General features: G+C 50.0%; 1 protein-coding gene across 6 annotated transcripts in view; it reads left to right on the forward strand.

Moving 5' to 3' along the window:
- The window catches only part of DTNB (dystrobrevin beta), a 177,199-nt gene that overhangs the window by 27,958 nt on the left and 131,704 nt on the right, over positions 1-17,537 (forward strand). For all 6 annotated transcript variants that reach the window (XM_036405162.2, XM_036405161.2, XM_036405163.2 and 3 more), the window contains 4 exons: positions 1,493-1,578; positions 8,711-8,865; positions 11,809-11,914; positions 14,938-15,104. In XM_036405162.2, coding sequence (XP_036261055.1) covers positions 1,493-1,578; positions 8,711-8,865; positions 11,809-11,914; positions 14,938-15,104 — 514 coding nt within the window. The remainder of the gene's footprint in view (positions 1-1,492; positions 1,579-8,710; positions 8,866-11,808; positions 11,915-14,937; positions 15,105-17,537) is intronic.

Genomic DNA, 17,537 nt, shown 5'->3' on the forward strand with positions numbered 1-17,537 from the left:
CAGCGCTCAGGCTCCCTCTCCAGGCGCTCAGCAGCACGGCAGGCCGGGCTGTATAAAAATGCCCATCCCTGCTGCAATGCTCAGTCACAGCGTGCTCACAGAGGGTGCTGCTGGCACCATCAGAACCTTTAACATTCCCCTTGGCAGGTCCAGTCCCAGAATCCTGGAGTGGTTTGGGCGGGAAGGGAGCTCAGAGCCCCCCAGTGCCAGCCCTGCCATGGCAGGGACACCTCCCGCTGTCCCAGGGTGTGCCAGTGTCCAGCCTGGCCTTGGGCACTGCCAGGGATCCAGGGGCAGCCAAGGCTTCCCTGGGGTGCCCCTGGATGAGCTCTGAGGTCCCTTCCAACCCAACCATTCCGGGTCCTGCTCCTCCAAGCCCTTGCCCAAAGCCCCTCTCAGCTCTCTCAGGGACTCCCTTCAGGGGATTTCTGCTTTTCCAGCTCTCCCCACACTCATCCTGTGCTTTCCCCATCTCTGTATTTTCCATGCCAGTCCAAATTCCCTCTCCAGCACGTTTAGTTACAGTTATTTGAAATGCTGGGAGGTGCTGGAGGTGGTGGCTGTTGTTGTTCCCATGATTTCTGGCACTCTGAGGTGGTGTTTGTTGTTCCCATGATTTCTGGGGCACTGTGATTGTGTTCCCATGATTTCTGGGGCTCTGGGGTGGTGGCTGTTGTTGTTGTTATTCCCATCATTTCTGGGGCTCTGGGGTGATTATTTTTGTTCCCATGATTTCTGTGATTCTGGGGTTGTTGTTGTTCCCATCATTTCTGGGGCTCTGAGTATTTGTTGTTGTTATTCCTATGATTTCTGGGGCTGTGGGTTGTTATCGTTCCCATGATTTCTGTGATTCTGGGGTGGTTGTTGTTGTTATTCCCATGGTTTCTGGGGCTCTGGGGTGGCTGTTGTTGTTATTCCCATAATTTCTGGGGCTCTGGGGTGGCTGTTGTTATTCCCATGGTTTCTGTGGTGGTTGTTATTGTTGTTCCCATGGTTTCTGGGGCTCTGGGGTGGCTGTTGTTGTTATTCCCATGGTTTCTGTGGTGGTTGTTGTTGTTATTCCCATGGTTTCTGGGGCTCTGGGGAGGTGGCTGTTGTTATTCCCATGGTTTCTGTGGTGGTTGTTATTGTTATTCCCATCATTTCTGGGGCTCTGGGGTGGCTATTGTTATTCCCATAGTTTCTGTGGTGGTTGTTATTGTTGTTCCCATGGTTTCTGGGGCTCTGGGGAGGTGGCTGTTGTTATTCCCATCATTTCTGGGGAGGTGGCTGTTGTTGTTATTCCCATGGTTTCTGTGGTGGTTGTTGTTGTTATTCCCATGGTTTCTGTGGTGGTTGTTATTGTTATTCCCATGGTTTCTGGGGCTCTGGGGTGGCTGTTGTTATTCCCATGGTTTCTGTGGTGGTTGTTATTGTTGTTCCCATGGTTTCTGGGGCTCTGGGTGCTGCTCTTCCATCCCTGTGCAGTTCTCACAGGTGCCTTTCCCTGCAGTGAGGGCCATGGGAAGCTGACAGTGTTCTCAGTGAAAGCCATGCTGGCCACCATGTGTGGGGGGAAGATCCTGGACAAGCTCAGATGTGAGTACTCCTGAGGAACCCCACCCTTTATGGACTCTGTGCTTCCCTGGGTTTGCTCTATTCTGTCCTGGAGGGTTTTATTTTGCTGATTTTGTGATCTTTACACTGAGCTGGAGCTGTGCAGAATTCCATAGCCATTAAGGTGGGACAGTCCCTCCCAGCCCACGCAGTCCAAGCTGTGCCCAGTCCCCACACTGTCCCCAGAGCGCTGGGTGCCACATCCAGGGACACCTCCAGGGATGTTTGTTCCATGTTCCAGCTCCTGGTTATCCCAAGCCCAGGACTGAGGAGCCTTCCCAAGCCCATTCCTTCAACTTAAGCTCTTGAGCACTTCTTTAAATGGAGAACTTGAGGGCTGATTTTCAATGGGGATGTCCCAGTTGTCACCATTTCCCTGCTTTGAGGCTGTTGGAGGCTCCTGTGAATCTCCTGAGGCTCTCTGCACCTCCTCACTCTGTAATCCCAGCTGCTGAGGTAGAATCCCAGGATGGTTTGGCTTGGAAGGGACCTGGGGACACCTCCCAGTGTCCCAGGCTGCTCCCAGCCCTGTCCCTGGGCCCTGCTGTCCCCTGGGCTCAGTCAGATCCCTGGACAGGGCAGGATTCCTCCAGCTGCAGGGGAAAGTGGTGCTGGGAGAGTTCTGGGAAATCCTGAGCAGGATGGGGAAGTGCAAAGAGCTTCTCCTTCTCCTTCTCCTTCTCCTTCTCCTTCTCCTTCTCCTTCTCCTTCTCCTTCTCCTTCTCCTTCTCCTTCTCCTTCCAGCTGCTCCTTCCCCTTCCAGCTTCTCCTTCCCCTTCCAGCTTCTCCTTCCCCTTCCTGCTGCTCCTTCCCCTTCCAGCTTCTCCTTCCCCTTCCAGCTTCTCCTTCCAGCTTCTCCTTCCCCTTCCATCTTCTCCTTCCCCTTCCTGCTGCTCCTTCTCCTTCCATCTCCTTCCCCTTCCAGCTGCTCCTTCCCCTTCCAGCTGCTCCTTTCCCCTTCCAGCTGCTCCTTCCCCCTTCCAGCTGCTCCTTCCAGCTTCTCCTTCCCCTTCCAGCTTCTCCTTCCAGCTGCTCCTTCCCCATTTCAGCTGTTCCTTCCCCATTTCAGCTGCTCCTTTCCCCTTCCAGCTTCTCCTTCCCCCTTCCAGCTGCTCCTTCCCCTTGCAGCTGCCCCTTCCCCTCCAGGACAGGAGCCCAGGTTCCTGCAGTGATCAGTGGCAGATGGAGGAGCAGGGAGCAGCTCTGCTCTCACCTCCCAGAGATGTGCTGGGTGTCCCTGAGCCCCTGGCAGCTGCTGGAGCCCCTTGCAGGGCAGGCAGGTGCAGCAGAGGCTGTGAGTGCCCCGGCTCTCGGGGAGGGGCTGTTCCTGCCCAGCCATCTGCTCTGGGGAGGAACAGGGCTCCCTGCTCATCTCCCTGCCCCAGCTGCTCTGGATTCCTTCTGAGCATTGTGACTGTGCTGCTTGGCTTTCCCCCTCTCTTTCCTGTTGGTTTTCTCAGCTTTTACAGAGGCACCTGAGAGCTGTTTTAAAAGATTTTATTCTATCATCAGTGTTAGAGATTTTATTCTATTAAGAATCATCTTATTCTATTAAGAATAAAATCTTAAGAAGATTTATTTAAAAATCTTATTCTATTAAGAATAAAATCTTAAAAAGATTTTATTTTTTATTTTAGAAAAAAATTTTTATTCTATTAAGAATAAAATCTTAAAAAGATTTTATTTTTTATTTTAGAAAAAGATTTTTTTTATTCTATTAAGAATAAAATCTTAAAAGGATTTTATTTTTTATTTTAGAAAAAGATTTTTTTATTCTATTAAGAATAAAATCTTAAAAAGATTTTATTCTATTATCAGTGAGACAGCAGAGATGTAAAACCCAATGTCATTCCATCAGAAGCCAACCCATTTCTTGGTTACAATACCTTAGAAATGTTTTTTAGCCTATTAGCTTTTGCTGCTGTCACTTCTACCACCAATCACCTCTATTTCTTCTCCACATTCTCTTGCTGCAATGTATTTTTCATAGTTCTAGTTGTGTACAATATCTAGTCTTGTTTTGTTCTTTACAAATGCATTTCCCACGTCTCTCCCTGATTACTGATCCACATCACCCCCAAAACCTCCTTGTCCAGAGGGATCCCAGCCCAGCCTCCCTTCCCTGGGCGGGCTGGAGCTCTCTGCAGATCCTGGCAGTTGTGTTTTAATGTTTGCTCATCCCATGGTGGGGACAGGGCAGTGTCCTGAGAGTGTCCCCATGGCACACAGGGACCGGGGCAGCCTCAGTGGGGCCCTTCCCTGGCTCTGGAATTCCCTGGGATGTGCTCCCTTGTGGGGCTGTGCAAGGCAGGGATCCCTGTTGAATTTGCCAGCAATTCCAACATGGGAAGAGATGAGAATCTTGATTCCGTGTGTCAGAAGGCTTGATTTATTATTTTATTATATTTATTACATTAAAGGAAAATGATATATTAAAACTATAGTAAAAGAATAGAAAAAAAAAGGATTTCATCAGAAGGAAGGGAAGGAAAGGGGAAAGGAAAGGGGAAAGGAAAGGAAAGGAAAGGAAAGGAAAGGAAAGGAAAGGAAAGGAAAGGAAAGGAAAGGAAAGGAAAGGAAAGGAAAGGAAAGGAAAGGAAAGGAAAGGAAAGGAAAGGAAAAAGGAAAGGAAAGGGAAAAGGAAAGGAAAGGGAAAAGGGAAGGAAAGGAAAGGAAAGGAAAGGAAAGGGAAAAGGGAAGGAAAGGGAAAAGGAAAGGAAAGGGAAAAGGAAAGGGAAAAGGGAAGGAAAGGAAAGGAAAGGAAAGGAAAGGGAAAAGGGAAGGAAAGGGAAAAGGAAAGGAAAGGGAAAAGGAAAGGAAAGGGAAAAGGGAAGAAATCTTGTGACTGACCAGAGTCCAAGCCAGCTGTGCTGTGATTGGCCATAAATTAGAAACAACCACATGAGACCAATCCCAATGTGTCTGTGTCAGATCCCAGGGTTTGTGGGGCTGGAAAAGCCCTCCCAGCCCATCCAGCCCCGGCTGTGCCCAGTGCCCACCTTGTCCCCAGAGCCCTGAGTGCCACATCCAGGGCACCTCCAGGGATGGGCACTGCAAACCTCCCAGGCCTGGCCACCTTTTCCATGGGGAAATTCCTCCTGAGCCTGCCCTGGCCCAGCCTGAGGCTGTTCCCTCTCATCCTGTCACCAGCTGCCCTTTGAAAGGAAATCCTACTTTTTATTTCTTTATTTTTATTTATGACATCCTGCTTTTTGCCGTTCACTGCCAGTTCCCCACGTGGGAGTTTCCCACCTTGAGCACAAACCCGCTTTTTTCACTGCAAGACAAACATTGGTGGGGTTTGGAGGGGTTTTTAATGTCCCCTTGGCACAGCCTGGGCTGTTCTCTCTCATTTTCAGGTTTCCATACCTTGAATTTCTCTCTCTTTAGGATCACCTCACTGCCTGCTCAGCTCAGGTGAATGTCCTGAGCACACCCAGGAGGTTCCAGCCCATTTTAAATACAATTGTGTCCTGTCCCTGTTGTGTCCCACCCTGCCAGGCTCTTTGCAGACCTTCAGCTCCTGTGCAGGAGGATTCTGCTCCAGAGTGGATGAGGATTCTGGAATTTTGGCTCTCTAATTTCAGTTGTTCCCATTGGTTTCATTTCGTGTGCATTTTCATCCCGACTTTTTTCCCACAGTTCAGTTTCTAGGTTAAGCCTAATTTTTCTGGCTGGCTTGTTTTTCTAAAATACACAAATCCACCATTTTAAATATTTTTTTTATTCCCCCCCCCCCATTTCTCCTGATATTTTTTCTTTGATACCATTATTCAAGGGACCTTCAGTTCGAGCTGCTCTCTTCAGTCAGTGATACAAATTCCAGGTATCTTTATCCCTCTCAACTGAGGCATTGCAGGCTTCTTCCTGAGCTCATTCTTTCAGGAAATTGGGATAATTCCTCCAGTTTACTGGAAATGTGCCTTGCTGAAAGTGTCTTTTTTTCTGAAGCTGGTTTTGATCACTGAAATGAAGGTTATTTTCTGCCAGCTTGAGCTTTTTGATGTTTAATTACTGATGGTGCCTGAAATAACAGCAGGGAGGGCTCAGAGCCACGGAGGAGATCTGGGATCTGTCACATCCTGGGCAATTCTAGGCCACGTTTCCATTGGTGAATCCTCCCTCTGGAGCATCCCAGGCTCTGGGGGTGCCTCAGGGCCCAGCTGGCTGTGAGAGATCTCTGCAAGGAGGTTCTGGATGCCAGGGCAGTTCTGCTTTCTGTCTGACGTGGTTGTTGTGTTGTGCTCTCTGCATCCTGCCCCTGGGACTGGCCTTTCCTTGGGTCTGGAGCTCTGGGGAGGGGATCAGGGACCCCCAGGGCTCAGCAGAAGCAGAAACAGGGAGTGGGGCACCTGTAGCACCTCCGTCCCCTCCTTCCATCCTTGCAAACATCAGGGAACGTCTGCTCAGCCCCTTTTGCTCTCAGGAGCACGTTTGCCCCCACAGAGCTGCTTAAAAAGTGTGAACTCCTCTCAGCACAAATGTTCTCAGAGTCCCAGAATGGTTTGGGCTGGAAGGGACCTTAAATCCCAGCCCAATTAAATCCCACCCCATTAAATCCCACCCCAATTAAATCCCACCCCATTAAATCCCACCCCATTCCACCCCTGCCATGGCAGGGACACCTCCCACTGTCCCAGCCCCAGTGTCCAGCCTGGCCTTGGGCACTGCCAGGGATCCAGGCTGGGCACCCTGTGCCAGGGCCTGCCCACCCTGCCAGGGCACAATTCCTCATTCCCAAAATCTCAGATCCACACTGGGATGTTGTCGCAGACATCTTTCATGAAAAATCCTTTCTTAGGATTTTTCCTTGTGACAAGCTGCAGTTCAGCAACCAAAGTAAACAATGGTTATCTGCTGCTGTGGAATGCAACAGGTGATTGGTCTCCTGTGGGTGTTTAGATTTCTTGACCACTCATGGCAGAGCTGGCTCTTGCTCTCTGTCTGAGACACAGATCTTTGTTATTCATTCTTTTCTATTCTTAGCTTAGCTAGCTTCTCAAGAAACCTTTTCCTTTCTATTGCTTTTTAGTATAGTCTTAATGTAACCTATATCATAAAATAATAAATCAAGCCTTCTGATCATGGAGTCAACATTCTCGTCTCTTCTTCATCCTGAAAACCCTTGTGACCACAGTCACAGGATGTGATTCCCCCTCTCTGTTCTGGCCTTATTCTCCAGCAGTGCAGGACAGCCCGGGAGCCCGGCCCTCAGGGGCACAGGGTGGGTGCCTGACAGCTGGGCCAGCCCCCTCAGGCTGGTGATTTATCAGCTCTAGAGTGATATCAGCTCCCTTGGGATCTCAGCTCTTGCTTGCTAAGGCAGGGAGCCCCTGGCTGAGGCTGCAGCAGACGCCAGAGAGGAGAAGGAGAGGTCCTGGTGGCTCCACAGCGCTGGTTTTACTGGGGGAGTCTGTGAAGGGTCCCAGCCCCAGCTCTCCTCCTCTCGAATGGGCTAAAGCAGGCCCCTTTTATAGGGTTAAGGGGGATCCAGACTTGACCAACAGTAAGGGTTAAGTGACAAAGCCTACAGGGTTCCAGAGATAAGCTTTGGGGCGCGGGTCAGGGACACAGGAACTTATATTGCTGTCTCAGCAGTGCCATTGTTCGATCCTCCATGGGGCTTACTACAGGTGCCCTCAGCTTGCAGGGGCTCCTGGTGAAGCTGGGCAGGGATGGAGCCCCAGGAGGGGCTGAGGGAGCTGGGCAGGGAATGGAGCCCCAGGAGGGGCTGAGGGAGCTGGGCAGGGAATGGAGCCCCAGCAGGGGCTGAGGGAGCTGGGCAGGGGCACAGCCTGGAGCAAAGGAGGCACAGGGGGCCCTTGTGGCTCTGCACAAGTCCCTGCCAGGAGGGCACAGCCAGGGGGGGTCGGGCTCTGCTCCCAGGGAACAGGGACAGGACAAGGGGAAATGGCCTCAGGCTGGGCCAGGGCAGGCTCAGGGTGGACACCAGGAGGAATTTCTGCATGGAAAGGGGGCTCAGGCCTTGGCAGGGGCTGCCCAGGGAGGTTTGGGGTGCCCATCCCTGCAGGTGTCACCTGGATGTGGCACTGAGTGCCCTGAGCCTTGGGCACAGGTTGGGATTTTCCCGTCCCAGGGGTCCTGGGCTGCGGTGCCCCTGCCATCCCCCGTGCCCTCAGTGTGCATTTCCCTGGAGCTCTGCCAGCTCTGGCACTGCCACAGCTGTGTTCCACCCTGGAGGGTTCTGTAGGTTCAGGTTCCAGCTGTGTTCCACCCTGGAGGGTTCTGTAGGTTCAGGTTCCAGCTGTGTTCCCCTGGAGTTCTCCTGCTCTGCTCCCTCTCTGTCCCAGCTGGTGCAGGGCAGGAGCTTCCCCTGCACTGGTGGGATGGGATGGGATCCATGGGATGGGATGGGATGGGATGGGATGGGATGGGATGGGATGGGATGGGATCCATGGGATGGGATGGGATCCATGGGATGGGATGGAATCCATGGGATGGGATGGGATGGGATCCATGCTATGAGATAATGGGATGGGATGGGATCCATGGGATGGGATGGGATCCATGGGATGGGGTGGGATGGGATCCATGCTATGAGATAATGGGATGGGATGGAATGGGATCCATGGAATGGGATGGGATAATGGGATAGGATCCATGCTATGGGATAATGAGATGGGATGGGATGAGATGGGGTCCATGGGATGGGATGAGATGGGATCCATGGCATGGCATGGCATGGGATAATGGGATGGGATGGGATAGGATCAGATCCATGGGATGGGATAGGATCCATGGGATGGCATGGGATCCGTGGGATGGGATAATGGCATGGAGGGATGGGATGGGATGGATGGGATGGGATGGATGGGATGGGATGGATGGGATGGATGGGATGGGATGGATGGGACGGGATGGATGGATGGGATGGATGGGATGGATGGGATGGGATCCATGGGATCCATGGGATGGGACGGGATGGATGGGATGGATGGGATGGATGGGATGGAGGAAGCAGGGCTTGGGAACCCTGACCTGGATCATTCCTGCCCAGCTCCAAGCCCAGCTCAGGGAAAGCCCTCGGGGTGCACGTGGGAGCCGTTCCCGCAGTGACCCCATATTGATGGGGGTTTATTGTATTTCCTTACAGATATTTTCTCTCAGATCTCAGATTCCAACGGGCTGCTGGTGTTCCCCAAGTTTGAGCAGTTCCTGCGGGAGGTGCTGAAGCTGCCCACGGCCGTGTTCGAGGGGCCCTCCTTCGGCTACACCGAGCACTCGCTGCGCACCTGCTTCCCACAGCAGGTCAGGGACGGCATGTGGGATTGGGAATTTGGGGATTTGGGGTGTGGGATTGGGGGTCTGGGATCGGGGATTTGGGGTTTGGGATTGGGGATTTGGAGTGTGGGATTGGGGGTCTGGGGTTGGGGAATTGGGATCGGGGATTGGGAATTTGGGGTCTGGGATTGGGAATTTGGGGTCTGGGATTTGGGGTGTGGGATTTGGGGTTTGGGGTGTGGGATTGGGGGTCTGGGATTGGGGATTTGGGTTTCAGGGTTGGGGATTTGGGGTCAGGGATTGGGGATTTAGGGTCTGGGATTGGGGATTTGGAGTGTGGGATTGGGGGTCTGGGATTGGGGTTTGGGGTTTGGTATTGGAGGTCTGGGATTTCGGGTGTGAGATTTAGGGTCTGGGATTGGGGATTTGGGATCGGGGATTGGGAATTTGGGGTCTGGGATCGGGGATTTGGGGTCTGGGATTGGGGGTTGGGGATCGGGGATTTGGGGTTTGGGATTTGGGGATTGGGGGTCTGGGATTTGGGGTCTGGGATTTGGGGATTGGGGGTCTGGGATTTGGGATCAGGGGTGTGGGATTGGGGGTCTGGGATCGGGGATTTGGGGTTTGGGGTCTGGGATCAGGGATTTGGGGTCTGGGGTTGGGGAATTGGGATCGGGGATTGGGAATTTGGGGTCTAGGATTGGGGATTTGGGATTGGGAATTTGGGATTAGGGTCTGGGATTTGGGGTGTGGTGTGTGGGATTTGAGGTCTGGGATTGGGGATTGGGGGTCTGGGATTTGAGGATTTGGGATTGGGCATTTGGGGGTTTGGGGTCCAGGATTGGGTATTTGGGGATTGGGAGTCTGGGATTGGGGTCTGGGATTGGAGATTGGGGATTTGGGGTATGGGATTTGGGGATTTGGGGTCTGGGTTCAGGGTTCAGGGACTGGGGGATTGGGGATTTGGGGTCTGGCATTGGAGGTCTGGGATTTGGGATCAGGGATTGAGGGTCAGGGATTGGGGATTGGGGGTTTGGGATTTGGGATGGGGATTTGAGGGCTGGAATTTGGGGATCTGGGACTGGGGGTCTGGGATTTGGGATCAGGAATTCGGGATTGGGGGTGGGATTTAGGATCTGGGGTCTGGGATTTGGTGTCTGGGATCGGGGATTGGGGATCTGGGATTCTGTATTTGTGATTTAGGATTTTCAATAAGGGATCAGGGGTCTGGGACCAGCCAGGATCAGGGATCTGGGATCAGGGATTGGGATCTGGGATTGGGAATCAGGGATTTGGGATTCAGGATTTTCAATCAGGGATTTGGGATCTGGGATCTGGGAGTCTGTATTTGTGATTTAGGATTCGGGATTTTCAATAAAGGATCAGGGGTCTGGGACCAGCCAGAATCAGGGATTGGGATCTGGGATTGGGAATCAGGGATTTGGGATTCAGGATTTTCAATCAGGGATTTGGGATCTGGGGTCTGGGATTCAGGATCTGGGATGTGAGATTTGGGATTCAGGATTTGGGATGTGAGATTCCCAAGGCATCAGGGCTGGGGGTCACTGCGGTTCCCTGCACAACCCAAGCACTTTGAAACAGTCCACAATAAGCATCTGAAGGATTTTCTGTCATTTCAGTTGATTCCCCTCCTTGAAGGGCCTCCCCTGTTCCCCAGCAGAGCATCAGGAATGACTCCTTCCTTTCCCAAAACACAAACCATGCCATTTTCACTCTTTCCCCTTGGTTTTTCAAAGCTTTTTCACTGTGTTTGGACAATTAGTTTAACAAGTCACTTCCAGGATCTGTTCAAAACAAACACCTTCTGTGCACCAGTTTATTTTTAAATCCATTGCAGTTGTAGTTTAATTGTTCCAATGATTTGTTTCTCGTTTGAGGTAATATAAATAATATAACTAATCCTAAAATCAACTGTAAGCATGAACTTGATTGATCTTAGGCCTAAAATTACATGTTTAGACTCTGGGCATGATGATGCTCCAGCAGAAACATTTCTGCAGCATTTGATGTAAAATTTATGGTGACTAAATAGAAGTTAATTAGCAATTAGCATGTTTGGAATATGGCACAGTAGGAAGCAGCCTTTGATTTCAGAATCAATGAAGTATTAAATAAGAAATAAATATTAAATGAAATATAAAATTATTAAGATATAAAAATATTATATTATATTATATTATATTATATTATATTATATTATATTATATTATATTCATTACTTATAAAATTATTACATTATTAAAATATTAACGTTAAAGTATTAAATTAAATATTAAATAAGAAATAACTAAATAGTAAATGAAATATAAAAATATTAATATATTTAAATTATTAAATTATTTATTAAAATATATTATATTATATTATATTATATTATATTATATTATATTATATTATATTATATTATAGATTTATTGAAATATTAAAAATATTAAAAATATTAAAGTATTAAATTAAATATTAAATAAATATTGAAATATTAAATGAAAAATTAAATAAATGATAGATAAATATTAAAGTATTAAAATATTAAAATATTAATATATAGAATATTAAATTATTTATTAAAATTATTATATTATATGAAATTATATTAAATTATATTAAATTATATACTAAAACCATACTAAAGAAAGAGAAAGGATACATCAGAAGGCTGGACAAGAATGACAATAAAAACCCAGACTCGGCGAGTCTGGCACAGCTGGCTGTGATTGGCCATGAACTAAAAACAATTCCCATGTTTGGATAAACAATCTCCAGGCCACATTCCAGAAAAGCCAAACATGGAGAGGCTGAGGCTCCATCTTCTCAGGAGAAGAACCCTGGCAAAGGGATTTTTCAGCAGACACCCTGGTGACAGAGAAGCTGTCGGGCTGCAGGAGGGCTGCAGTGGGAAATGCTCCTTGCTCTGCCCTCCAGTGCTCCCTCCCTGTGCTCTCCCTGCAGAAGAAGGTGATGCTGAACATGTTCCTGGACACGCTGATGGCTGACCCTCCTCCCCAGTGCCTTGTGTGGCTGCCCCTCATGCACAGACTGGCCCATGTTGAAAATGGTAAATGCAAAATCTCCCTGCTGGGAGCCTGGCCATGCTCTGTCCTGGCTCGTGGGACCAGCAGTGCCTCCAGCAGAGCTGGTCCAGAGCATCCCAGACCTGCCTGGGCCACATTCCTGGGGCTGTGGGGTGGGGACTGGCCGGGTGTGAGAGCAGCACCAGTGCAAAGCCCGTGGATTTTAGTCAGTGGGGGAAAAAATGACATTCTCTGAATGTTCCTGGGGCTGAGGGAGCTGGGCAGGGAATGGAGCCCCAGGAGGGGCTGAGGGAGCTGGGCAGGGAATGGAGCCCCAGCAGGGGCTGAGGGAGCTGGGAAGGGAATGGAGCCCCAGCAGGGGCTGAGGGAGCTGGGCAGGGAATGGAGCCCCAGCAGGGGCTGAGGGAGCTGGGCAGGGAATGGAGCCCCAGGAGGGGCTGAGGGAGCTGGGCAGGGAATGGAGCCCCAGCAGGGGCTGAGGGAGCTGGGCAGGGAATGGAGCCCCAGCAGGGGCTGAGGGAGCTGGGCAGGGGCTCAGCCTGGAGCAAAGGAGGCTCAGGGGGCCCTTGTGGCTCTGCACAAGTCCCTGCCAGGAGGGCACAGCCAGGGGGGGTCGGGCTCTGCTCCCAGGGAACAGGGACAGGACAAGGGGAAATGGCCTCAGGCTGGGCCAGGGCAGGCTCAGGGTGGACACCAGGAGGAATTTCTGCATGGAAAGGGGGCTCAGGCCTTGGCAGGGGCTGCCCAGGGAGGTTTGGGGTGCCCATCCCTGCAGGTGTCACCTGGATGTGGCACTCAGGGGACAAGGTGGGCATTGGGCACAGCTGGGACTGGAAGGGCTGGGAGGGATTTTCCAGCCTCAGGGATCCTGGGGTTTTTAATTAATTCTGATGGTGGCAATTTCCTGGGTCGAGTCCTCACCAGGAGGTGAGGAGGTGGATCTGGTTACAATGCTGGGCGAACTCCAGGGCAAAGGGGATCCTGGTTTGATCCTGGCATTCCCTGGCAGCAGCCAGGAGCAGGAGGGGACCAGCAGGGCTGTTCCCCTTCACTGGGGTCTTTCCCATCCAAATCCCATTTTTGGCCATTGCAGAAAAATGAAAACAAACAGAAATAATACCACAAGAAAAAAAACCTCACAAACAAAATCCTACACAAACAAAACCCAAGAAAACAACAACAACAACAGAAAATAAAAACCACAAACAAACAAAAAAAAAAAAAAAACACCAACAAAACAACCAGAAAACCCAAAGCAAGAAAAGACAAAAAAACCCTGGGTTATTGTTACTCCTTCCCCTAATCAGGAAATCAGAGTTTGGGTTATTATTCCTTCCCCTCATCAGGAAATCAGGGTTTTGTATTTTGGGGTTTTGGTATTTTTTCCCCCTCATCAGGAAATCAGAGTTTGGGGTTTTTTTATTCCATTCATCAGGATATCAGTGTTTGGGTTATTGTTACTCCTTCCCCTCATCAGGAAATCAGGGTTGGGGTTTTTTTTATTCCATTCATCAGGATATCAGTGTTTGGGTTATTGTTACTCCTTCCTCTCATCAGGAAATCAGGGTTTGGGTTATTTTTATTCCTTCCCCTCATCAGGAAATCAGGGTTTTGTGTTTTGGGTTTTTGGTATTTTTTCCCCCTCATCAGGAAATCAGAGTTTGGGTTATTTTTATTCCTCTCATCAGGAAATCAGGGTTTGGGTTATTATTCCTCCCCCTCATCAGGAAATCAGGGTTTGGGTTATTATTCCTCCCCCTCATCAGGAAATCAGGGTTTTGTATTTTGGGTTATTGGTATTTTTCCCCTCAGTAGGAAATCAGGGTTTGGGTTATTTTTATTCCTCTCATCAGGAAATCAGGGTTTTGTATTTTGGGTTATTGGTATTTTTTCCCCTCATTAGGAAATCAGGGTTTGGGTTATTTTTATTCCCCTCATCAGGATTTCAGGGTTTGGATTATTGTTCCTCCTTCCCCTCATCAGGAAATCAGGGTTTGGGTTATTTTTACTCCTTCCCCTCATCAGGATTTCAGGGTTTGGGTTATTTTTACTCCTTCCCCTCATCAGGATTTCAGGGTTTGGATTATTTTTACTCCTTGCTCTCATCAGGATTTCAGGGTTTGGGTTATTATTCCTCCCCCTCATCAGGAAATCAGGGTTTTGTTATTGGTATTTTTTCCCCTCATTAGGAAATCAGAGTTTGGGTTATTTTTATTCCTCTCATCAGGAAATCAGGGTTTGGGTTATTGTTCCTCCTTCCCCTCATCAGGATTTCAGGGTTTGGATTATTTTTACTCCTTGCTCTCATGAGGATTTCAGGGTTTGGGTTATTGTTCCTTCCCCTCATCAGGACATCAAGGTTTGGGTTCTGTGCTGCTTCTGTACCTTTTTATCAGCAGCAATCTGTGCCGCCTCCATGGAGCAGGGAGGGGAAGGGACAGCTCTGGCAAGGGGGGAGGGCTTCTCATGGAGCCAGGCTGGCAGAGCTGGGAATGTCCAGCCTGGAGAAGGAGCCAGGGAGAGCTCAGAGCCCCTGGCAGGGCCTGAAGGGGCTCCAGGAGAGCTGCAGAGGGACTGGGGACAAGGATGGAGGGACAGGAGCCAGGGAATGGTTCCCAGTGCCACAGGGCAGGGCTGGATGGGAAATTGGGAATGAGGAATTGTGCCCTGGCAGGGTGGGCAGGCACTGGCACAGGGTGCCCAGCCTGGATCCCTGGCAGTGCCCAAGGCCAGGCTGGACACTGGCACACCCTGGCACACAGGACAGACCCCACCCTGTGCTCAGGACTTGCCTGGGGAGCTCTGCCCAGGGAGGGAGGTGTCTGAGGAAGGAATTTAGTGAGAACCTGTCAGCTGGAACTGCTGTGTCACCATCAGCTTCCTCTGAGGGTTGATGGAGCCAAAACTCCCAGCTCTGCCCTCAAAACCCTGCCCAAAACACAGAGTGCTGAAGGAACTGGGGGGGTCTGGATCTCCAGTGAGATGGGATGCTCCAGGTTTACCAAAAATTCACTGAAAAGTTTTGTTTTCTTTGTTTTCCCCCCAGTCTTCCACCCCGTGGAGTGCTCGTACTGCCACTGTGAGAGCATGATGGGCTTCAGGTACCGCTGCCAGCAGTGCCACAACTACCAGCTGTGCCAGAACTGCTTCTGGAGGGGCCACGCCAGCGGCCCCCACAGCAACCAGCACCAGATGAAGGAGCACTCCTCATGGGTAGGGGCTTCCTCCTGGCAGGGAACCTGCTCCTGGGGCCAGGGCATCGCTCCTGGCTTAGGGCTTCCTCCTGGGCACCATGGCAGGGACACCTCCCACGTCCCAGCTGCTCCCAGCTGCTCCCAGCCCGGCCTGGGGCACTGCCAGGGATCCAGGCTGGGCACCTGTGCCAGTGCACAACAATTCCCCATTCCCAATTTCCCATCCAGCCCTGCCCTGTGGCACTGGGAGCCATTCCCTGGCTCCTGTCCCTGCAGGCCTTGTCCCCAGTCCCTCTGCAGCTCTCCTGGAGCCCCTTCAGGCCCTGGCAGTGGCTCCAGGCTCTGCCCAGAGCTCAGTTTTTCCCTTTCACCCCCAGATCTGCAGCCCCCAGGATTTGTGTGCTGAGAATCAGAAGCCCAGCCCGGAGCCATGGCAGGCAGCAGCACCTTGGGATGCCAGGATCCCAACTGGGTTGGGTGGGAAGGGAGCTCAGAGCCCCCCAGTGCCAGCCCTGCCATGGCAGGGACACCTCCCAGTGTGCCAGGGTGTGCCAGTGTCCAGCCTGGCCTGGGGCACTGCCAGGGATCCAGGCTGGGCACCCTGTGCCAGGGCCTGCCCACCCTGCCAGGGCACAATTCCCCATTCCCAAGATCCCATCCAGCCCTGCCCTCTGGCACTGGGATCATTCCCTGGCTCCTGTCCCTGCAGGTCCTGATGAGTTCCTCAAGTGAACAAATTCAGAGAGAAATAAATGTGGGCATTTTCAGCAGGTGAAGAATTGGTTTAGGAAAACGAGGGGTTTGAGTTTGGAGTAATCACATCTCTGCATAATTTAAATTCTCTGTGGGGTCAGCCAGTGATATAAAATCAAATTGTGATTTTCATAGGATTTCAAAGGAATTAAGGCAGAGGGGCTGGAATGAGATGAGCTTTAGGGTCCCTTCCACACAAACCATTTCAGGATTTGATGATATTGGGATGACCAAGTGCCCATTCCCTGGGATCCAGAGGCTCTCCAGGGCCCTCACACCATTCTGCTGCTCCCCAGGATGGAGCTGTGGGCTGAGAAATAAAAATTCCAGGACCTGGAAGGAATGAGGGCCTCCAGGGCAGGCTGGACACCAGCAGGAATTGACTTCATGGTAGTAACTGGTGTTAATTATCAATTATCAGTAATTGCCAGGCACTGATGGTGTTGGCTGTAACTCCTATTTGAGCCACTGGTAATCTGAATTTTCACTTGAATGTCCCTTGGGAGCTTGGTCCCACTCTGGAGTGTTGTACAGCAGCAGTAACTAATAATTGTAACGAATTAATTATTACAATTAATAATTAATGATTGTAATTAATTCCAGAGCTGCAATTAGCCAGGGCTTGCCCTTTCCTGGGGTTGCCAGTGAGGGAGAGCAGCAGGAGGAGCTGCCAGCTGATGTCTGAGCTCCCATAACCATGGAATTATGGAGTTATTAGGGTTGGAAAAGGCCATCACCAGGGTTCCATGCCACTGCTGGGAGCTTGGTGAATGCAGCAGCACTTTTAGAATTAATTTTGTGAGCCAATATGGGATTTAAACCCCTTTTTTGGTCATTCCTGTGGGTGTGGCGACACTTGTCACCAGCCTTGCCAAGGACCACCAGTCCTGTGAGGCCATTTAGTGTGAGAATCAAAAAATAAAAAAAAAAACCTACAGACTGTAAACAGTTTAATCTGTAGCCTTAGAAGACAGATTAATGTAAAATGTAAATGTAAAAATACAATACACAGACATTTAGCAGAAAAATCATACATGTGTGTTTCTATGGTTGTAAGTAAGAATATGCCTTAAATAAGTGAGAAACTGTGTTGGGTAAAACAGTGAAGGGTTTAGAATGTAGGGGTGTGGTTGTGTAGGATAAACTGAGAGTTCAGAAGTTACAATGAAAGCCTGGGAGCTAAAAGCCCATTAGATAAAAGTATCCATGGTGCAGCAGAAGTCAGTAAAAGTGATAGGTTAAAAAGGTAAAATAAATCCTGTGGCAGCTCTCTGTTGATTACAGAGTTACATATTGCCTTTAATGAAGAAGCTGTAGCCAAATGCTTGCTCCTCTAAAGTCTCACAGCCTCTGAGATTAATATTTATATTTATTAAAAAATTAATTGTTCTTAGCTTGAAAATAGTCCCATCCCTTCATTTCTAGCAGCAACAATAATCACTTAGCACCACTGAGGGGAGTTGTGAAAGGAGCCCAAGTCACTCCTGCCTGTCCCAGCGCTGCCCCACCTTGGCTGTGCCTGTAGAGGACAGGAATTTGGCAAGTGGCTGCTCCTGCCCTCAAAATGCCCCCTCCGTGTTCAGAGAGTGACGTAAAAATCCCTTAATGGGATGGGCTGGGATTAATTCCTGAGAGAGCCCCCAGGTAATTGGGTTACCTCCTAATCTTCCATCATTTTGTTAAAACTTTCCATTTCCAC

Source organism: Molothrus ater, chromosome 32 (assembly GCF_012460135.2).
Source record: "Molothrus ater isolate BHLD 08-10-18 breed brown headed cowbird chromosome 32, BPBGC_Mater_1.1, whole genome shotgun sequence".
Classification (NCBI taxonomy): Eukaryota; Metazoa; Chordata; class Aves; order Passeriformes; family Icteridae; genus Molothrus; species Molothrus ater.